General features: G+C 41.8%; 1 protein-coding gene across 1 annotated transcript; it reads right to left on the reverse strand.

Annotated features, from left to right (window-relative positions):
- Positions 1-22,320: 22,320 nt before the first annotated feature.
- On the reverse strand, positions 22,321-22,776 carry LOC125597080 (uncharacterized mitochondrial protein AtMg00860-like). The gene has a single exon (XM_048771959.1). The coding sequence runs from the start codon at positions 22,774-22,776 to the stop codon at positions 22,321-22,323; it is 456 nt and encodes a 151-aa protein (XP_048627916.1).
- Between the last annotated feature and the right edge of the window lie 388 nt (positions 22,777-23,164).

Here is a 23,164-nt window from a genome sequence, read left to right on the forward strand (position 1 = left end):
GCATATATAAGCTCATAAGTGATGTTTTGTAACTCTTAAGTGAGTAAGGGGGTTTCCCTTCTCCTTCTCTAATCTGAAACACTTTCTTAGTCTCTCTAGTCTCTCATCCTGAATCTCTATACACGTTCTCAGTCTTGTTACTAATCTCTTAAACACTTAGACACACAAACACTCATCAAACTTCCTTTCTCTCAAATCGCTTCCAAGCTCTCTCTCTTTACCCATTTGGGTTTCATACACACATACAACCTGAGTACTCTTAAATCTCATATGGTATCAGAGCCAGGTTCATTAGAACTTGGTTCCAGCTTCCGCTAAGCTCAAAGCTCACTCCCATGCCATTTCCAAACCAAGAAGAAGCTTCATGGTCATTTGGCTGATCAACCTCTTCAAGAAGAAGGTGTGCTCATCAATGGCGTCCAGAAGCTGTTCTTGGTCGTTCTCCACTCTCTCATGGTCGTCCTGAAGAAAGAAGGCCATTGGAAGCATGTCCAAGCCATTCCCATTCACTGTCCAAGAAGAAAGGTGAAAGCTTTCAACTTGTACCTGGTATGGCGACTCAAAATGAAGAGAGGAGGTGTCTTAGGCATGGTGGGTTCAAGAGAAAGGTCCATGAAAGAAGGAGATGTAGGAGTTGACACCAACAGCTCGGATCTTCCCATGTACTAAGGAGTTTCAAGGAACTAACACTAGTTCCTTGGCTGTAAGGAAATCTCTTTCTCTTGTATAAAGCTTGAGTGTATGAACAGGTTGTGATGTTGTGATGTGATTGGAAACCTGAGGATTGTTTAAAAGATTGCTAAAATGAAGTTGCTTTAGAATCTGTCCCAGGATACTTTAAGAGTCTTGTTTGGGTATTGAAATTGTTTAGTATGCTTAGCTCCGGTCATAGTGATGCTTGTTGTGATTAATCAAATCTGCTTGCATACATGGAGTGAAACCGAATTTAAAGCTGTTGCATATAGTCTTGTGGCTGTCTTACGTTGAAGTATTAGATTCATGTCTAAGTACTGAGTAAAGAAGCTCTTAAGAGTGCCTAAGTAACTTGTCTTGAATCTGTTAGGATCTTACTTGTACTTAGAGATTTAGCTTGCAAAGAATAGAACTTGATAATGCCTTGTGTCTATCTGTTGCATTGCTTGTGATATTGGGAATCAAACTTGATAATTTATTAATCAAGATTTGACATCAATACTATTGAAAATGGTTAAATGCTTAATGTCAGTTCTAAATTAACTTGTCTTGTTAAGATAATAGATTATATTATCTAATCATGCTTGCTTTCATGAGTTAGAAACTGATTAAGATTAATGCATACTGCCTTGTATTTTTGCATTTAGATTAAAATCTAAGTTGCATAAAATTGCCTAAATACTTTGACTTGAATCTGATAAGGTCTTGCTTAGTATTTAGAGAATGGTTGCTTGCATAGATAAGAACTTGACATTGTCTTGATTCTATCTAATGTTATAAAGCTTGAGACATTGGTGATCAAACTTGATGAAGTCAAGGATTGATCCCAATGCAATTGTGACTTATCTTTGCTAGAGTTTGAGTGATGTTTCAGGTTCACAAAAGGTGTTCCTAGTTCATCATCAAATCCGAGTTGAAAGAGAAAGAATGATGCCCATTGTGTGTACAATGGAGAAGTGTTACAAAAAGGGAGAAGCACAGATGGTTGTAAAACTCACTGGTGTTCTTCTCCTTAACATTGCAAGTACCTGAAGAAGAAGCTAACCGGGTCTAGGCAGTGGCGTGCCTATTCTGTTAAGATGAGGAGATGAAGAGTTGATACATGGATAGAGGAAGGGATTTGGAGCAGGCAGTAACTTTGGAGATTTACCACAGTAACTTTATTGTTACTGTGGTAACTGAGGTAAAAGACTTGGGAAGTTACCTTGCATCCATTTGGAGAGTGAAACACGCCAGGAGGAGTCTGGATAAGCAAGGAGGAGTTTGGATAAGGTCTGGTCAAGGCTAGAGAGCTTTAGACAGGCTGGCACCAGCTTGAAAGCTAAAGCAAGATTCCCAAGCATGTGAGGAACCTTATTGGCTAGTTTGAATCAAGCATCTTTGACTACACATGCCTCTTATCCTAGCTAGACTGAACCTGGACGAAATTATGTATCCCTAATCTATATGTGTTGTAAACTCTCTCATTAATCAATCTAATGGAGTTTTGAGCCTCTCTCTCTATTCTCTCACTAAAATCTCTTAATCTCTTTAATCTTCTCATCTGATTATCCCTGATTAGTTGAATCATGCTCTAATACACAAAAGTGTATATGGTATCAGAGCCAGGTTGCGCAAAGTGGGAGAGTGTGATTCCTTTTTCTTAAAAATCTTGAGTGTTCTTGAGTGTTCTTGGTGTTCTTAACTTCTGGGTTCATTATCTTGGTGGCGTGAGAGGTTCTGGTGAATCCAAATCATCTCAACATGGAAATGGAGCACAGACCTGAGTCAACTGTGAAGACTGAAGAGGAGAGGCATGGCGAGTGGTCAAGGTGGGCTAAAAGAGCTTTGGAAAGCTGTGGGTTATGGAGTAGTCATGGAAAGGGGAAACCTTTCATGGAAATGGCTACTGAAGAAGGTCAGACAAGAGGTCTGAAGCTGGGAAATGAAGTTGTTCAAGGAAACACTACAAAGAGTGAGATTGAAGCAACTTTAGGCAAGTCCAAGCTTGTGAGAGTCATTGAGGACAGAGGGGTGATCCGCGGCTTGAGACAAGGAAAGGATGAGTGTTATCAGCTTGTGGGAAGGCTGAGAGAAGTATGGTCAGAGCTAGATGTGGTGAAGACACACACATCAAATCCGAGATGGTGTCAAGAAAGGAGGAAGCAAGATGTGATCTTCAGCTTCCTTATGGAAGAGGTATGTGAGCTTGTTAAATATACTTGTGATGTGTGGGAAATGAACAGGAAGCCAGAAAGATGGAAGGGAGGTACAAGCTGTAAGAGGGAAGGTTGAGAAAACTTTCTAAGGAGTGGTTAATGAAGAGAAGGGCATGGAGAAAGGATAGCGAGTCTGAGCACTTGAGTGACAGGATGAGTGTGATCTTGAAGAGAATCAAGGATGTACTTCAGCAGATGGTTATAGGAGAGTGTTCATACTCAGCTTACATGGGAGAAACAGTAGGAGACAGTGCGGATATGAGAGGAATGGATACCAAGAGGGCAGATGAGTGTGTGACAAAGAAGGAATGGGATGAGTTGGTTAAGCATGTGTATGCTTTGGCTACGACCCGGAGTCTGGGTGCTCCTGCCAAAGCATCCACATCTAAACCCATCATCATTGACTCTGGAGCAACACACCACATGATCAGTGACAAGAGACTAATCAGTGAGGTTAAAGCAGCAACAGGGAGTGTCATGATAGCCAATGGTACCAGGATCCCAATAGAAGGAGTGGGAAACCTCAAGCTGTTTGAGAAGAACTCCACTGCCTTCTACCTACCTCAGTTTACATCCAATCTAATCTCAGTTAAGAAGGCTACAGTTGATCTGGATTGTCAAGTGGTTTTCAGACCAAATGAAGTTGAGTTCCAGGATTTGAAGACTGGAAGAGTTATTGGCAGAGGAGACAGCAAGCATCAGCTCTATCATCTCCAAACAACTGAGGCGCCTAGTCCTGTGGAGTCTGTGTGTTTAAGCAGCACAACGGATAGGTGTGATAATCTCACATGGCATGCAAGGCTGGGACATCCTCATGCCAAGGCAATTGAACTGATTCTACCAAGTATGGCGTTCAATCACTTGGAGTGTGAAGCTTGTATACTTGGAAAGCACTGTAGAACTGTCTTCCCAACATCAGAAACCATATATGAGAATTGCTTTGATCTGGTGCATTCAGACGTGTGGACAGCTCCCTGTATGTCTAGAGACAGCCATAAGTACTTTGTGACTTTCATTGATGAGAAGTCCAAGTACACATGGATCACCATGATTCCCTCCAAAGACAGAGTCCTGGAAGCCTTCATGAACTTCCAAGCATATGTTACTAACCAGTACAATGCCACTGTGAAGATTCTGAGGTCTGATAATGGAGGAGAATACACTAGCAATGCTTTCAAGAGTCATCTTGCAAAGCATGGGATTGTGCAACAAACTAGCTGTCCTTACACACCACAACAAAATGGGGTGGCTGAGAGGAAGAACAGACATTTGATGGAGGTTGCGAGATCAATCATGTTCCACATGAATGTCCCTAAGAGGTTTTGGAGTGATGCTGTTCAGACTGCTTGCTATCTCATCAATAGAGTGCCAACCCGTGTATTGAAGAAACTGTCTCCCTTTGAAGTATTAAACAAGGCCAAGCCACACATTGATCATTTGAGAGTCTTTGGGTGCTTATGTTATGTGATGATTCCCGGAGAAAAGAAGGAACAAGCTAGAGGCAAAGAGTACTAAAGCTATGTTCATTGGGTACTCAATCACTCAGAAAGGCTACAAATGTTATGATCCAATAACTAGGAGAGTTATGGTATCTAGGGAAGTGAAGTTTGTTGAGTCTAAAGGGTATTATGAGGAGAAGAAATGGGAAGACCTAGAGGATCTGTCCCGAGCTCCATCAGAGAAGGCAACAACATTGAGGGTGTTGTTGGAGAGGCTAGGGATAGGATTATCCCAAGATCAGGAACCAGGAAGAACAGGACCTTCTAATCAAGCTGGAGAAGCTGGAGGAACAACTCCTCTTGATCATGAGAGGGGGAATGGATCTGAATCAGGGGAGCAGGAGCATAACCAAGAGGATTCAGGTCAGCATGATCAGGAGGAGACACATGAAGTAGAGAGTGGAGCTCAGTCAGGTGGAAATGAGCAGGGAGAACCTACTGGAAATGAGCAGGGAGAACCTACTGGTTTAAGAGAGGAAGCACAAGAGAATGTTCAGGCTGAAGAACAGGTTGAGACCTTGCGGAGGAGCACAAGGATAAGGAGGGATCCTTCCAACTGGGTAAACACGAGAGTGTACTACAATGCCCAGGCTGTGGAGCATCCCTCTCAAGCTGTGTGTTCCTTTGCTGAGTTTCCAGAAGAGCACATGGTGTTTATGTGTAACTTGGATGAGAATGAGATACCAAGATCTTATGAAGAAGCTATGAAGCACAAGGTTTGGAGAGATTCAGTAGGAGATGAAAGGGATGCAATGATCAGGAATGATACTTGGTATGAGAGTGAGTTACCTAAAGGGAAGAAGGCAGTTTCAAGCAGATGGATCTTCACCATCAAGTACCTTGCAAATGGGGAGATAGATAGGCGCAAGACTAGGCTGGTTGCAAGAGGATTTACACAAACTTATGGGGAAGATTACATTGATACTTTTGCACCAGTGGCCAAGCTTCACACAATTCGAATTGTCTTATCTATTGCAACAAACTTGGAGTGGGATTTGTGGCAAATGGATGTGAAGAATGCGTTCTTGCAAGGTGAACTTGAAGATGAAGTATACATGCATCCACCTCCTGGTCTTGAGCATCTAGTAAAGCCAGGGAATGTTTTGAGATTGAAGAAAGCAATATATGGGTTGAAACAGTCACCTAGAGCTTGGTACAGGAAGCTGAGTACAACACTCAATGGGAGAGGCTTTAGGAAGTCTGAACTAGATCACACTCTCTTCACCTTGACAGGACCTTCAGGGAGCATTGTGATTCTAGTGTATGTGGATGATTTGATTATCACAGGAAGTGATAAGGCAGGGATTCAGGCTACTAAGTGTTGAAATGAAGAAGGGAATGACCAGAAGAAGAAGCTGGTTCATGATCCAAGTTTGATATTGTAGAGGAAGTAATCTGGATACTTCAAAGATGAGACTGGTTCATACAGACTTGTGAACCAAGTTATGGTTAGAGTGGAGAAGGAAGAAGCATGGCTGAGTGTGATCCATTGATCTTATAAATAAAGAAGACAAAGAGAAGAAGAGATACTTGAAAAGATTCAGGTCTGGAAAACCTTGCTACACAAGGCAGTCCGTACAGTCTTGGCTTCCAAGTTACCTAGAGTGACTTGGATGGTAAGGCAGGTGAGGAACTCGTACAGCTTGATCTTCTGAAGCAGATTTGAAGTTAAAATGGAGCATTAGACCGTTGGAGAGAGCTGAGACAAGTTGGGAATTAAATAGAGTAAAAGTCACATGTGCATAAGAGGATGAACCTGCTGTCACTTTCACCCAACCAGACTGTGCCCATCTTTCTCCCCTGTCACTCTCTACTCCCTCTGGTCGAGATTCACCTTGGCTGTACCTTCCTGGCTTCACCAGAAAACCCTACAATATTATTTGTTTAGTAAAACCCTGTTTTAGTATTTGTTTAATATGTGTGCTTGTCTATTTAAGACAATGTTGTATCTGATTGTAAACTAAGGAGAGTAAAACTCTTTCTTCACATACTCTGGTTACTAAACTCTCAGATTCTCCTATTCTCTCTATTCTCTTGTCTCTCACGACCTCCATTACTCTCTTATACTCTAGCATACTCAGAAACTCTCCCAAACACTTTATACTCTCTTCACTCTCTCATTACTTTCAATTGCTCATCAATCACTCTCTCTGGTTTCATACTGAACCAGAAGCTTATTCTCATCATATTCCTTTTATTTCATCTCAATTCTTTCATGGTATCAGAGCCACAAGCTCTTGAGAACCTATATTGCTTCCGCAAATTATCCCTGTCCAAAATCTCTCTTTAAAAATCTGTTCAAACCTGTTTGTTACATCCTTTTATCCTCTGGTCCAAAGGTTTTCCAGGAGGGAAAAGCCTCACCAGAACTCAAGATAAAGGAGTATCTCAGTCTCTGGAACTCAAGAAAGTCTTAGCTCAATTCAGCAAGCTTCATCAAAGTCCAGTCTTTCAAATCCTGTCCCTTTCAAACCAGTAGGAACATCCTATTATCCACTGGTCCAAAAATCTTCAAGATGATGAATATTCAAGCATGGGCGAGTTCAGTGAAGCTCAAAACTCCAAACTACTCTCTCTGGGTCAGAATGATGAAGAAAAAACCATAGAGGCAAAGGTGTTTGGAGCCATACTTCAGATGAAGCTCCATGGAAAATCTGCAAGGTCTTTGCTCATGTTAATGAGAGACAACCAGAAGCTCAGTCTCTGTCCAACAAATCCTACTTCAAGTTGGAAGAGAAGAAAGGTCAGAAGAGTCAGCACTGCAAGGAAGGCCTCACTAAGGATAGGTGGTGGATATTCAATCCACATCTGAAACAAATGTACTTTCAATAAGCCCCCATGGGCTGGAGAGTCAAGAAACCAGCTCAGGTTTCTTGAGAGTAAGCGGAATCTTCTACTCTGATAAAAGCACTGTGTGTGCTGGTCGTTTGTGTTGTCTTAGGGTGTTTAGAAACTAGCTTGTTGTTCTTGTCTAGTTTCTACACATGAAAAGACTGTCCAATTGTCATTTTGTCTAAGTATTTGTCTGCCTTAGAATTTTGTTAAGAGTCTTAGTGCTATTTTTAATCTCTGTCTCTGAAAAAAAAAAAAAATGCCATTATATTATTCTAATCTTGTCTAGAAAATTGTCTGGTTTATTTGCTTCAAAATTGTCAAGAAAAAGTTTAGAAATTTCTTTTAAAATGTTGTTTAGACCTGGTGTTAGGTTGTGATGTTTCTATGTTACCTGAATGGTTAGTTATGATAATTAGGATTCAGTGTTGTTGCTTGAATAGTTTCAAGAAAGTTTTATGTCCATTGTGTTCTTTGTTAAGGTGTTTTGGAGATCAGACTTGGTGAGAAACCATGTTCTGATCTCTTTATTGTCTTTTGATACCTGTCTTTAGTTGTGGTGACAGGTTATTAAATGTTATGTGATGACCTTTACACATCAAGCACAAGCTCAAAGCTCACACCCTCTTGAAGACTGCTCAAACCGACTTTCTCAAATTTACTTCAATATGGAGTCAACAAAAGCCACGGTCCTCTCAGTCATTCTCAGGGTTCCTATCTGATCCCCTGGTCGTGTATGGTGAAGTCAAATCAGCAAGAAGAAACAATGAGAAGCCATTTCATCTCATGTTCTTAAAAGCACTCAAATTCAGCCATGCTTCAAGGAAAGTTCACAGGCGGATGATGTCCAATAGAACCAAGAAGACCAGGAGGACAGGAGGGGATCCAAGGGTGAGCTTTACAAACAGGGCCAAACACACAAGGAAAAGGAGTTGGGTAATGAATCCAAAACTCAAATCCACCAAGCTCAGATGAGTAGTGTGTATATGAAGGTTCAAGGAACCAGCCCAGGTTCCTTGGCTGTAAGTTAAACCTCCTAAACCTGAACAATAGCTTGTGTAATGTGTCTGGTCGTTTTTGAGTGATGGTTTAGAGTCCAATGGATCATGATAAGTTGCTAGAAGTTGCATTTTGTCTTAATCTTATCATCTGTGGTTGTTTTTGTTCCTAGAAGTGTCTGCCTAGGTTGTCATGCATCCATGATATATTGATATCGATTGGGAGTCCTTTAATTGTCATGTCTGCCTTGAGATTGTTAAGTATCTAGGAGTGTTCCTAGATGTGTGGTGTATTCATGCTGTTGTTGAAATTGATTAGGTTATTAGCCTAGTCTTCTTTAGCATCTGGATTGTCTTAAAAATGCATATTGGATTGTATTAAAGAGGCATACATATTGTTCCTGGTGCATTCATATTGTTTCTAAAGCTGTCATAGGAGGTGATAAGCTCTTTTGCAATCTGTTTTTTTTTAAGCAGTGGCGACCAGTCTTCATTTTATTCAATGATCTGGTCCCATGCTGATGTTACTGATCCCTATCTGAGTTGTAATGGTGTGTAGGACACAGGATGTGATTATTAGACCAGAAGCAGCAACAGGAAAAGGGATATACCCATGTTGATCAGAGCCTGCACAAGATGCATATTCCTGAACATGGAGAAAAGAGACCATGTTGTTCAGAGCCTACACTTGGTGTATATTACTGACCATGGAGAGACATCTTATGAGTGGAATCAGTTGGCTTAAGCGCAGGCGTAGGAGCTGTTGTGCTCCTGGTTCAAGAGACTCACAAGGAAGGCCATCACCTAAGTCATGAGGAGACTGGTGGTCCAAAGACATTGGAGCTGAAGGCAAATGGTGATCCAGTTGGCTTAAGCGCAGATGTTGGTATTGTTGTGCTCCTGGAAGATGGTGAACTGGTTGGCTTAAGCGCAGATGTTGGTATTGTTGTGCTCCCAGTTCAAAACTCATTGAAGCTCACGTTCAAGCTTGTCACTATACTCAGTCAAGCTTGAGGAGGGGAATATCAGTGAGCTACCAAAAGATCCATGAAGCTTATTATATCCAGTGTCCCATTTCCTCATAGAAGACCAGCAAGAGGTTGGCAAATTAAAAGAGGACTTAAGTGATCAGTCTGAAGAAGCTGTCACTCCTCACTGTTCTTACTGTTGAGATGAGGAGATGGAGAGTGGATACATGGATAGAGGAAGGGATTTGGAGCAGGCAGTAACTTGGAGATTTACCACAGTAACTTTATTGTTACTGTGGTAACTGAGTTAAAAGACTTGGGAAGTTACCTTGCATCTATGTGAAGAGTGAATCACGCCAGGATGAGTCTGAATAAGCAAGGAGGAGTTTGGATAAGGTCTGGTCAAGGCTAGAGATCTTTAGACAGGCTGGCACCAGCTGGAAAGCTAAAGCAAGATGCCCAAGCATGTGAGGAACCTTATTGGCTAGTTTAAATCAAGCATCTTTGACTACACATGCTTTCTATCCTAGCTAGAGTGAACCTGGACGAATTGATGTATCCCTAATCTATATGTGTTGTAAACTCTCTCATTAATCAATCTAATGGAGTTTTGAGTCTCTCTCTATTCTCTCACTAAAATCTCTTAATCTCTTTAATCTTTTCATCTGATTATCCTGGATTAGTTGAATCATGCTCTAATACACAAAAGTGTATATGGTATCAGAGCCAGGTTGCGCAAAGTGGGAGAGTGTGATTCCTTTTTCCTTAAAGTTATTGAGTGTTCTTGAGTGTTCTTGGTGTTCTTAACTCCGGGGTTTCATTATCTTGGTGGCGTGAGAGGTTCTGGTGAATCCAAATCATCTCAACATGGAAATGGAGCACAGACCTGAGTCAACTGTGAAGACTGAAGAGGAGAGGCTTGGCGAGTGGTCAAGGTGGGCTAAAAGAGCTTTGGAAAGCTGTGGGTTATGGAGTAGTCATGGAAAGGGGAAACCTTTCATGGAAATGGCTACTGAAGAAGGTCAGACAAGAGGTCTGAAGCTGGGAAATGAAGTTGTTCAAGGAAACACTACAAAGAGTGAGATTGAAGCAACTTTAGGCAAGTCCAAGCTTGTGAGAGTCATTGAGGACAGAGGGGTGATCCGCGGCTTGAGACAAGGAAAGGATGAGTGTTATCAGCTTGTGGGAAGGCTGAGAGAAGTGTGGTCAGAGCTAGATGTGGTGAAGACACACACATCAAATCCGAGATGTAGTCAAGAAAGGAGGAAGCAAGATGTGATCTTCAGCTTCCTTATGGAAGAGGTATGTGAGCTTGTTAAATATACTTGTGATGTGTGGGAAATGAACAGGAAGCCAGAAAGATGGAAGGGAGGTACAAGCTGTAAGAGGGGAAGGTTGAGAAAACTTTCTAAGGAGTGGTTAATGAAGAGAAGGGTATGGAGAAAGGATAGCGAGTCTGAGCACTTAAGTGGCAGGATGAGTGTAATCTTGAAGAGAATCAAGGATGTACTTCAGCAGATGGTTATAGGAGAGTGTTCATACTCAGCTTACATGGGAGAAACAGTAGGAGACAGTGCGGATATGAGAGGAATGGATACCAAGAGGGCAGATGAGTGTGTGACAAAGAAGGAATGGGATGAGTTGGTTAAGCATGTGTATGCTTTGGCTACGACCCGGAGTCTGGGTGCTCCTGCCAAAGCATCCACATCTAAACCCATCATCATTGACTCTGGAGCAACACACCACATGATCAGTGACAAGAGACTAATCAGTGAGGTTAAAGCAGCAACAGGGAGTGTCATGATAGCCAATGGTACCAGGATCCCAATAGAAGGAGTGGGAAACCTCAAGCTGTTTGAGAAGAACTCTACTGCCTTCTACCTACCTCAGTTTACATCCAATCTAATCTCAGTTAAGAAGGCTACAGTTGATCTGGATTGTCAAGTGGTTTTCAGACCAAATGAAGTTGAGTTCCAGGATTTGAAGACTGGAAGGGTTATTGGCAGAGGAGACAGCAAGCATCAGCTCTATCATCTCCAAACAACTGAGGCGCCTAGTCCTGTGGAGTCTGTGTGTTTAAGCAGCACAACGGATAGGTGTGATAATCTCACATGGCATGCAAGGCTGGGACATCCTCATGCCAAGGCAATTGAACTGATTCTACCAAGTATGGCGTTCAATCACTTGGAGTGTGAAGCGTGTATACTTGGAAAGCACTGTAGGACTGTCTTCCCAACATCAGAAACCAGATATGAGAATTGCTTTGATCTGGTGCATTCAGACGTGTGGACAGCTCCCTGCATGTCTAGAGACAGCCATAAGTACTTTGTGACTTTCATTGATGAGAAGTCAAAGTACACATGGATCACCATGATTCCCTCCAAAGACAGAGTCCTAGAAGCCTTCATGAACTTCCAAGCATATGTTACTAATCAGTACAATGCCACTGTGAAGATTCTGAGGTCTGATAATGGAGGAGAATACACTAGTAATGCTTTCAAGAGTCATCTTGCAAAGCATGGGATTGTGCAACAAACTAGCTGTCCTTACACACCACAACAAAATGGGGTGGCAGAGAGGAAGAACAGACATTTGATGGAGGTTGCGAGATCAATCATGTTCCACATGAATGTCCCTAAGAGGTTTTGGAGTGATGCTGTTCAGACTGCTTGCTATCTCATCAATAGAGTGCCAACCCGTGTCTTGAAGAAACTGTCTCCCTTTGAAGTATTGAACAAGACCAAGCCACACATTGATCATTTGAGAGTCTTTGGGTGCTTATGTTATGTGATGAGTCCCGGAGAAAGAAGGAACAAGCTAGAAGCAAAGAGTACTAAAGCTATGTTCATTGGGTACTCAATCACTCAGAAAGGCTACAAATGTTATGATCCAATAACTAGGAGGGTTATGGTATCTAGAGAAGTGAAGTTTGTTGAGTCTAAAGGGTATTATGAGGAGAAGAAATGGGAAGACCTAGAGGATCTGTCCCGAGCTCCATCAGAGAAGGCAACAACATTGAGGGTGTTGTTGGAGAGGCTAGGGATAGGATTATCCCAAGATCAGGAACCAGGAAGAACAGGACCTACTAATCAAGCTGGAGAAGCTGGAGGAACAACTCCTCTTGATCATGAGAGGGGGAATGGATCTGAATCAGGGGAGCAGGAGCATAACCAAGAGGATTCAGGTCAGCATGATCAGGAGGAGACACAGGAAGTAGAGAGTGGAGCTCAGTCAGGTGGAAATGAGCAGGGAGAACCTGCTGGAAATGAGCAGGGAGAACCTACTGGTTTAAGAGAGGAAGCACAAGAGAATGTTCAGGCTGAAGAACAGGTTGAGACCTTGCGGAGGAGCACAAGGATAAGGAGGGATCCTTCCAACTGGGTAAACACGAGAGTGTACTACAATGCCCAGGCTGTGGAGCATCCCTCTCAAGCCATGTGTTCCTTTGCTGAGTTTCCAGAAGAGCACATGGTGTTTATGTGTAACTTGGATGAGAATGAGATACCAAGATCTTATGAAGAAGCTATGAAGCACAAGGTTTGGAGAGATTCAGTAGGAGATGAAAGGGATGCAATGATCAGGAATGACACTTGGTATGAGAGTGAATTACCTAGAGGGAAGAAGGCAGTTTCAAGCAGATGGATCTTCACCATTAAATATCTTGCAAATGGGGAGATAGATAGGCACAAGACCAGGCTGGTTGCAAGAGGATTTACACAGACTTATGGAGAAGATTACATTGATACTTTTGCACCAGTGGCCAAGCTTCACACAATTCGAATTGTGTTATCCATTGCAACAAACTTGGAGTGGGATTTGTGGCAGATGGATGTGAAGAATGCTTTCCTGCAAGGTGAGCTAGAAGATGAGGTATATATGCTTCCTCCTCCTGGTCTTGAGCATCTAGTAAAGCCAGGAAATGTTTTGAGATTGAAGAAAGCTATATATGGGTTGAAGCAGTCTCCTAGAGCCTGGTACAGGAAGCTGAGTACAACACTCAATGGGAGAGGGTTCAGGAAGTCTGAACTAGATCACACACTCTTCACACTGGTCGGGCCATCAGGGATCATTGTGATTCTAGTGTATGTGGATGATTTGATTATCACAGGGAGTGATAAGGCTGGGATTAAAGCCACTAAAGAGTTTCTCAGGTCAGTATTTGATATCAAAGACTTGGGAGAGATGAAGTATTTCTTGGGGATTGAGATATGCAGATCAAAGGAGGGTTTGTTCATGTCTCAAAGGAAGTATGCAATGGATATGCTAAAGGAAGCTGATGTGCTTGGAGGAAAGATAGCTAAGACACCTCTTGAGGAGGGGTATAAGGTCTTGCGTGAGGGGGAGGTTGAAGAGAACCAGTTGTTTGAGGATGCTAAGCTGTATAGGAGGATGGTTGGAAAGCTGATCTACTTGACGATTACAAGACCTGATATATGCTTTGCAGTGAATCAAGTGAGCCAGCATATGCAGGCACCAAAGGTTCATCATTGGAAGATGGTTGATAGGATACTGAGGTATTTGAGTGGCACGTCTGGTCAAGGAGTTTGGATGGGTTGTAATGGCAGTACAGAAGTGGTTGGATATTGTGATGCTGATTGGGCAGGAGATAGAGTGGACAGGAGATCAACTACTGGGTATTGTACATTCATTGGAGGGAACTTGGTCACTTGGAAGAGTAAGAAGCAGAAGGTTATCTCCTGTTCAAGTGCTGAAGCTGAGTATAGAGCCATGTTGAAGCTGACAAACGAGTTGGTGTGGATCAAGGGGATCTTGAAGCATTTGGAGATTGAGCAGAGTACTCCTATGACAATGCATTGTGACAATCAAGCAGCTATCCACATTGCTTCTAACTCAGTCTTTCATGAGAGGACGAAGCATATAGAAGTTGATTGTCACAAGGTGAGGCAGATGATTATACTTGGAGTGATATTGCCATGTTATACAAGAAGTGAAGATCAGCTTGCAGATGTGTTTACTAAGGCAGCGAGAGTAAAGACAATGGAGTCCATACTATCAAGACTTGGACTCATTGATCTTACTCCTAGGAGCTGAGCCCCTTAACCATGGAGTCTCCACTCTTTTTCCCTCATCAAGGTTTTATCCCATTGGGTTTTCCTTGGTGAGGTTTTTAATGAGGGAGGTCTTCATGGTTTCCAAGCTTGACTTGTTCTACATGGTCAAGCTTGAGGGGGAGTGTTGAGATGAGGAGATGGAGAGTGGATACATGGATAGAGGAAGGGATTTGGAGCAGGCAGTAACTTGGAGATTTACCACAGTAACTTTATTGTTACTGTGGTAACTGAGTTAAAAGACTTGGGAAGTTACCTTGCATCTATGTGAAGAGTGAATCACGCCAGGATGAGTCTGAATAAGCAAGGAGGAGTTTGGATAAGGTCTGGTCAAGGCTAGAGAGCTTTAGACAGGCTGGCACCAGCTGGAAAGCTAAAGCAAGATGCCCAAGCATGTGAGGAACCTTATTGGCTAGTTTAAATCAAGCATCTTTGACTACACATGCTTTCTATCCTAGCTAGAGTGAACCTGGACGAATTGATGTATCCCTAATCTATATGTGTTGTAAACTCTCTCATTAATCAATCTAATGGAGTTTTGAGTCTCTCTCTATTCTCTCACTAAAATCTCTTAATCTCTTTAATCTTTTCATCTGATTATCCTGGATTAGTTGAATCATGCTCTAATACACAAAAGTGTATACTTACCAGCCAGATGCAAGGATTATTCAATCAGGGACATTCTTGGCTAAGCAATCACATGATGGTGGCAAATTATGTAGTTGCAAAGTCCCCCTACATGTTGAAACTTCAAGAGAACAATGCAAAGGCTGGTTGAGAGAAGGAATGGCGTGGAGGATTCAAATGCTCTGCACTCCTCACCAACATTCCAGAAACTAATGCAAGGGGAGTACCTAAAACCATCCTTATTCTTATGTGAGAATAGGTTTTCCCCTTGAGAATTGATACATGCATTCTTTGTATGATTGAATCAGGTACCTATTGAGCTTATGAACAAAGACAAGCTTTGTCTCAACCCCTAAATAGAGGCAAGAGCAGAAGAGAAGAAAGGGGAGACAAGCTCAGGTCATAAGAAGAAGCTCAAAGGTGATTGATGGTGAAGGAATTGGCGCCAATCCAAGTTTGCAAGTAGTGGATTCACTCTTGCATTACTCAGTACCAACCGTGTGATTGAGCTCACCATTCTTATAAAAGGGAAGCACCTTAAACTCATCTCAATACATTCTTGATTGTCCTTATACTTAAACTATTATTGAGTTTGATGTGATGAGTGCATTTCCTTAAGAACTGATGCACTTTTGAAATGATGTATCAGGTACCAAAATAAGTTTGAGCCTCACTGAAGATGATGATGATGATCCGGTCATGTCCTAGCCTTCCTAAGGTAGTTGAAGCCAGTTGAGAGAGAGAGAGACCCTAAACCGGCCACAAAATGATCCAGCCTGCCACTTGTGCTCAAGGATAGCAAGTTATGGTGATTCATACTTGCTATACCTATTAGGCCACGATCCAGAGCCTAAGGACTCCACCATGATGAATCTGAAGTTCCTTAGGCTCACTGGCCAATCCCTAAGCTTTGTAGAAACTCCACTCTTTTTCCCTTAGCAAGTTTTGTCCCAATGGGTTTTCTTGCTAAGGTTTTTAATGAGGGAGCTTCTTCAAGGTTCCAAGCTTTTCCAAGGATCTCCTATGGTCAAGCTTGAGGGGGAGTGTTGAAATGAAGAAGGGAATGACCAGAAGAAGAAGCTGGTTCATGATCCAAGTTTGATATTGTAGAGGAAGTAATCTGGATACTTCAAAGATGAGACTGGTTCATACAGACTTGTGAACCAAGTTATGGTTAGAGTGGAGAAGGAAGAAGCATGGCTGAGTGTGATCCATTGATCTTATAAATAAAGAAGACAAAGAGAAGAAGAGATACTTGAAAAGATTCAGGTCTGGAAAACCTTGCTACACAAGGCAGTCCGTACAGTCTTGGCTTCCAAGTTACCTAGAGTGACTTGGATGGTAAGGCAGGTGAGGAACTCGTACAGCTTGATCTTCTGAAGCAGATTTGAAGTTAAAATGGAGCATTAGACCGTTGGAGAGAGCTGAGACAAGTTGGGAATTAAATAGAGTAAAAGTCACATGTGCATAAGAGGATGAACCTGCTGTCACTTTCACCCAACCAGACTGTGCCCATCTTTCTCCCCTGTCACTCTCTACTCCCTCTGGTCGAGATTCACCTTGGCTGTACCTTCCTGGCTTCACCAGAAAACCCTACAATATTATTTGTTTAGTAAAACCCTGTTTTAGTATTTGTTTAATATGTGTGCTTGTCTATTTAAGACAATGTTGTATCTGATTGTAAACTAAGGAGAGTAAAACTCTTTCTTCACATACTCTGGTTACTAAACTCTCAGATTCTCCTATTCTCTCTATTCTCTTGTCTCTCACGACCTCCATTACTCTCTTATACTCTAGCATACTCAGAAACTCTCCCAAACACTTTATACTCTCTTCACTCTCTCATTACTTTCAATTGCTCATCAATCACTCTCTCTGGTTTCATACTGAACCAGAAGCTTATTCTCATCATATTCCTTTTATTTCATCTCAATTCTTTCACTAAGGAGTTTCTCAAATCTGTGTTTGACATCAAGGATTTGGGAGAGATGAAGTATTTTCTGGGCATTGAGATATGCAGATCAAAGGAGGGTTTGTTTATGTCTCAAAGGAAGTATACTATGGATATGTTGAAGGAGACTGATGTGCTTGGAGGAAAGATAGCTAAGACACCCCTTGAGGAGGGATATAAAGTTCTGCGTGAGGGGGAGGTTGAAGAGAAGCAGCTGTTTGAAGATCCTAAGCTATACAGGAAGATGGTTGGCAAGCTGATCTACTTGACCATCACCAGACCAGATATATGTTTTGCTGTGAACCAAGTGAGTCAGCATATGCAGGCGCCAAAGGTCCATCACTGGAAGATGGTTGATAGGATACTGAGGTATCTGAGTGGGACGGCTGGACAAGGAGTTTGGATGGGTTGTAATGGCAGTACAGAAGTGGTTGGGTATTGTGATGCTGATTGGGCAGGAGATAGAGTGGACAGGAGATCAACTACTGGGTATTGTACATTCATTGGAGGAAACTTGGTTACTTGGAAGAGTAAGAAGCAGAAGGTTATCTCTTGTTCAAGTGCTGAAGCTGAGTATAGAGCCATGCTGAAGCTGACAAACGAGTTGGTGTGGATCAAGGGGATCTTGAAGCACCTAGAGATTGAGCAGAGTACTCCTATGACTATGCATTGTGACAATCAAGCAGCTATCCACATTGCCTCCAACTCAGTGTTTCATGAGAGAACAAAGCACATAGAGGTGGATTGCCATAAGGTGAGGCAGATGATTATCTTAGGAGTGATTCTGCCATGTTATACAAGAAGTGAAGATCAGCTTGCAGATGTGTTTACTAAGGCAGCGAGATTGAAGACAATGGAGTCCATACTATCCAGGCTTGGACTCATTGATCTTACTCCCAGGAGCTGAGCCCCTTAACCATGGAGTCTCCACTCTTTTTCCCTCATCAAAGTTTTATCCCAATGGGTTTTCTTTGGTGAGGTTTTTAATGAGGGAGGTCTTCATGGTTTCCAAGCTTGACTTGTTCCACATGGTCAAGCTTGAGGGGGAGTGTTAAGATGAGGAGATGAAGAGTTGATACATGGATAGAGGAAGGGATTTGGAGCAGGCAGTAACTTTGGAGATTTACCACAGTAACTTTATTGTTACTGTGGTAACTGAGGTAAAAGACTTGGGAAGTTACCTTGCATCCATTTGGAGAGTGAAACACGCCAGGAGGAGTCTGGATAAGCAAGGAGGAGTTTGGATAAGGTCTGGTCAAGGCTAGAGAGCTTTAGACAGGCTGGCACCAGCTTGAAAGCTAAAGCAAGATTCCCAAGCATGTGAGGAACCTTATTGGCTAGTTTGAATCAAGCATCTTTGACTACACATGCCTCTTATCCTAGCTAGACTGAACCTGGACGAAATTATGTATCCCTAATCTATATGTGTTGTAAACTCTCTCATTAATCAATCTAATGGAGTTTTGAGCCTCTCTCTCTATTCTCTCACTAAAATCTCTTAATCTCTTTAATCTTCTCATCTGATTATCCCTGATTAGTTGAATCATGCTCTAATACACAAAAGTGTATATATTCAAGAGGGTGCTCAAACTAAGACAGAGCACTCTTGGCTGTGTGAAGAAGAAGGCTACTCTATCAAGGCGGCTTCTATTGTGAGGTGATTGAAGAAGTAGCTGAAGCATCCACAAGCATTCCATCATGGTGGCAAATTCAGAAGGGTGATTGCAATAAGAGAAGAAGAAGAAGTGAGGATTCAAGTGGCAACGACCACTCCTCATCACCTTAAACAAGGGAGTAAACCTAGTCTCATCTATCTTAATATGTCTTGATAGGTTTATCTCCTGATTATACTATGTGCTTTCCCTAATTCCATTAAGAGTTTATAGCTTCTAAGTAGAATGTCTAGGCTAATTGCACTGAGATTGTTTTGCTGCTGCATTGTCTTATTGATAGTAAGTAATGTCTAGAGTCCCAGAATCTCATGTTCTGTTTATTGCATTGTCTTGAGTGTTGTCATAGCTTGATTGAATCATCATGAATGTGTTGTAGAATTGAGTAGAATGTCTCTGCTGCTTGCATCATGATTGATAAGTTATTTTGCATACATAAGCATATCTCATACTGTCTAAGTTCAATCCTAGTGTTATCTGATGCTATTGCCTATGTTTAATCCATCAATGAAAGTCTTGCATCAATTAGAAATTGTCTAAGTTGCTTGCATCATTGGTTCTGATTGAAACTGTTGTGCAGAGCTTTAATATTACTCATGGATTGAACCTGTTGCATTCATATAGCTAATGCTTTAAGATTGTGCATTCATGTAGTAATGCATTTAAAAATGAGCCTAAATTGCAAATGTACTGATATAAGCTTTGCATTTAGAGAACTGTATAGAACTTGCATTGTCATTGTTAGAAATTGAAATCTGCTTGTCTTGACTCAGTCCAGTTCTGATTGTTGCTATGCCATAGTTATATCCATCAATGATGTCTTATAAGCATTTAGAAGTATGTCTAAGCTACTTGAATCATTGGCTTTGATAAAACTAGTGAGCATAAGCATGAATTGAGTCACTCTTGTCGCCTTAATTGCATAAGTATCATCTAGACTTGTGTTCCATTTGGATTGAATCTGTTTCATTCATATAGTTAGTGTAACCTAATGCATTCATCTATTGTTGCATTTAAAAAAACTGAATTGATTGTCTTTGCTTGATTGTCTTGATTGTCTAGCTTGTTTCAAGTATCATATATTATTGTGGCATTGGTGATCAAACAGGATGGATGATCTTGGTTTGATCCCAATGGGATGATCTGATCTTGCATTGAGTTGTGGTGGTGTTAGGTACACAAGGAATGTGATACATGAAACTCGCCAACAACCAAGAATGTAAAGACAAAGATCTTGTGCCATTGCATATCATCACTAGGACATGTTAGTCCATAATCTACAGGAAGTGTAGTGTGATTGAGTATGCAATGAGAGATGGCCATTGCATCATACCATTGGACATATCTAGTCCTTAGTCTACACGAAGTGTAGCATGGGTCATTATGCAATGAGAGGCGTGTCTTGTGAGACTCTCTATGGTGATTCAAACACCCTAATTCCTGGTTAAGGAAGAGAGAAAACTCACAAGAAGAAAGCTATCATAAAAGATGATAGTTATTAGACCATGGAGATGCATAGGATCATCACAAGCTTAGCTCCTTCTATTCTTGGTTCTAAGCTTGAGGGGGAGTCTTAATGCATATGATCCATGGTCAGTAACAAGTCTTTGCAAAGGCTTCTACAAGGATTATCAACCGGACCAAGATAGTGGCGTGTCTAGGCAAGAGGCTGTTCAGAGCAGTCTTGGCGAGTGAAGAAGAACGCTCTCCATCAATGCGGCTTCAATGAGAGGTGATTGAGGAGAAGCTGATGAATCCATTCTGCCTTTCCAAGAAGTTGGTGATGCCATGAAGATGGTGCATTGGCCGAGTTAGGAAACTCACAAAAAACACAGGGAAGTTCCCTTAGACTTTTAAAACCTTTTTATTCATCTTATTCATTGCTTGTGCTTGAAAAGATACGTAAAATTATTATGATTGAATTGTGAGATTGTGTGCATCAAGTGTGATGCAGGATATTCATTTTCTTGTTTTTGATAGGTACTGATGCACCTTTGGGATAATGTATCAGGTACCATTGCTTGAACCTCACTAAAGGTGTTCCTGGTCATTTCCTAACTTCTCTAAGGTGGCTGTGAAGTCTGTTGAGAGGGGGAGATTTAAACCAGTTCTATGAAGAGGGCAAGCCGTGTGTGAAGTGTTGATCAGCCTCACTGGTGTTTTGAAGATGATCTGGTCGTGTACTAGCTTCTCTAAGATGGCTGAGAAGTCAGTTGAGAGGGAGAGACTTCAAACCGGTTCCATGAAGAGGTGAAGCTGAAGTGTGAAGTGTGCGCAAAGCTGTGAAGAGTTGCTGCACCTATTAGGCCGTGATCCAGAGCTTCTTGTGTCCAACCACATGGTTCTAAGGCACAAGAGCTCACTGGCCAATCCTAGGCTTTGGAGAGCTCTACTCTTTTTCCCTTGCAAGGTTTTGTCCCAATGGGTTTTCCTTGTAAGGTTTTTAATGAGGGAGACTCTTCAGAGTTCCAAGCTTGGCTTAGGATCTCCTAAAGTCAAGCTTGAGGGGGAGTGTTGAACTGAAGAGAAGATGGAGCTTGTACAATGATAGGGCAAGCTCTAGAAGATGTCTAGAAGAGTTCAATCAAGCTTCAGAAGTATTCTGAAGAAGTTATCTTGTGAAGATAAGTCTAGGAAAGACTTAGACTGATCATGTGAGGGCTTTGGAGGAGTTAGAGAGAAGATGGAAGTATGGTGCAAAGATAGGGCCAAGTCCAGGAGGGACTTAGAAGAGTATTTGGGCGAGTGTGCAAACTTAGGGACTGGCTGTACGGACCGTACGGATCCGTACGGACCGAGACATCCCGAAAGTTCACCAGTCAACCATTTGAGCACATTTGAAGTTGGTGCAAAAATAGGGCACTGGTGAAACTCTTAAGAGAAGAAGACAAAGGAGAGGCTGGCGAGTGACAGGCTGGAAAGGAGAGTCTCTTGCTGTAAAGTAAAAGCAAAAGGAGACCATGTATCTAGCAAAAGAAGTGGGCAGATTCATGGGAGCCTTTAGCTAGCCAATAAGGAGCCAGCCTTCCCTTGACCAGATTCAAATGGACCAATTATCCATCAGGAACAGCACAGCCACGACCAAGACCATCTGTCCATCTCATCCATTCATTTAAATTCAAGTTATAACAGCCCTTAGATTTAGGTTTATGATTGCAAGTTGTAAAGAGCATATTCTCATAAGTGATGTTTTGTAACTCTTAAGTGAGTAAGGGGGTTTCCCTTCTCCTTCTCTAATCTGAAACACTTTCTTAGTCTCTCTAGTCTCTCATCCTGAATCTCTATACACGTTCTCAGTCTTGTTACTAATCTCTTAAACACTTAGACACACAAACACTCATCAAACTTCCTTTCTCTCAAATCGCTTCCAAGCTCTCTCTCTTTACCCATTTGGGTTTCATACACACATACAACCTGAGTACTCTTAAATCTCATAAACACATCTTTAAACTCAGGATCATTAGCATAGCAAGATTTGATATGTTCAAATCCTAAGAGTTTAGTTTCCATTGAAGATAAAAGAGTATACCTTCTGGAGAGTGCATCAGCCACTACATTCTCCTTACCTTTCTTGTAGTGGATGACATAAGGAAAGGTCTCAATGAACTCCACCCACCGGGCATGTCTCTTGTTCAGCTTCTGTTGCCCTTTGAGATGTTTAAGGGATTCATGATCTGTATGGATCACAAACTCCTTAGGCCACAAGTAATGTTGCCACACTTGTAAAGCTCTCACCAAGGCATACAGCTCCTGTCATAGGTAGGATAGTTCAAGGTGGCGCCTCCTAGTTCTCACTGAAATAAGCTATGGGTTTCTTATCCTGCATCACACAGCTCCAATTCCAATACCAGATGCATCACATTCAATTTCAAAGTCTTAGAAAAGTCAGGAAGTGCAAGTAAGGGAGCACTTGTTAACTTCTCTTTTAGCATTTGAAATGCCTCTTCTTGGGGCTGGCCCCAAGTGAAACCTACACTCTTCTTGACTACTTCAGTCAGTGGTGCTGCAACTGTACTGAAATCTCTCACAAACCTCCGGTAGAAGCCAGCAAGTCCATGAAAACTTCTGACCTCTCCAATAGATTTAGGAATCGGCCACTCCCTGATAGCTTTCACCTTTTCCTCATCAACCTGTATGCCCTGTGAAGTCACAACAAAACCTAAAAAGACAAGGTTATCTGTGCCAAAAGAGCACTTCTTATGGTTAGCATACAGATTTTCTTTTCTAAGCACATCTAGAACTTGTTTCAAGTGGTTAACATGTTCTTTCATGGTCTTGCTGTAAATCAGGATATCATCAAAGTAAACAACTACAAATCGTCCTATCAAAGCTCTCAAGACATGATTCATTAATCTCATGAAAGTACTAGGTGCGTTAGTAAGCCCAAAAGGCATCACAAGCCATTCATACAATCCTAGCTTAGTTTTAAAGGCAGTTTTCCACTCATCTCCTTCTTTCATTCTAATCTGGTGGTAACCACTCTTTAAATCAATTTTAGAAAAGACACATGAACCATGTAACTCATCTAGCATATCATCTAAGCGAGGAATTGGATGTCTGTACTTAACTGTTATGTTGTTGATGGCTCTGCAGTCCACACACATCCTCCAGTTCCATCTTTTTTGGCACCAAGAGGACAGGTACAGCACAAGGACTCAT

This window comes from Brassica napus, unplaced genomic scaffold (assembly GCF_020379485.1).
Source record: "Brassica napus cultivar Da-Ae unplaced genomic scaffold, Da-Ae ScsIHWf_1371;HRSCAF=1948, whole genome shotgun sequence".
In the NCBI taxonomy this organism is placed as follows: domain Eukaryota; kingdom Viridiplantae; phylum Streptophyta; class Magnoliopsida; order Brassicales; family Brassicaceae; genus Brassica; species Brassica napus.

Excerpts from the sequence above, each read along its gene's own strand:
- LOC125597080 (XM_048771959.1), bottom strand. The coding sequence starts at position 22,776 with ATGAAAGAACATGTTAACCACTTGAAACAAGTTCTAGATGTGCTTAGA.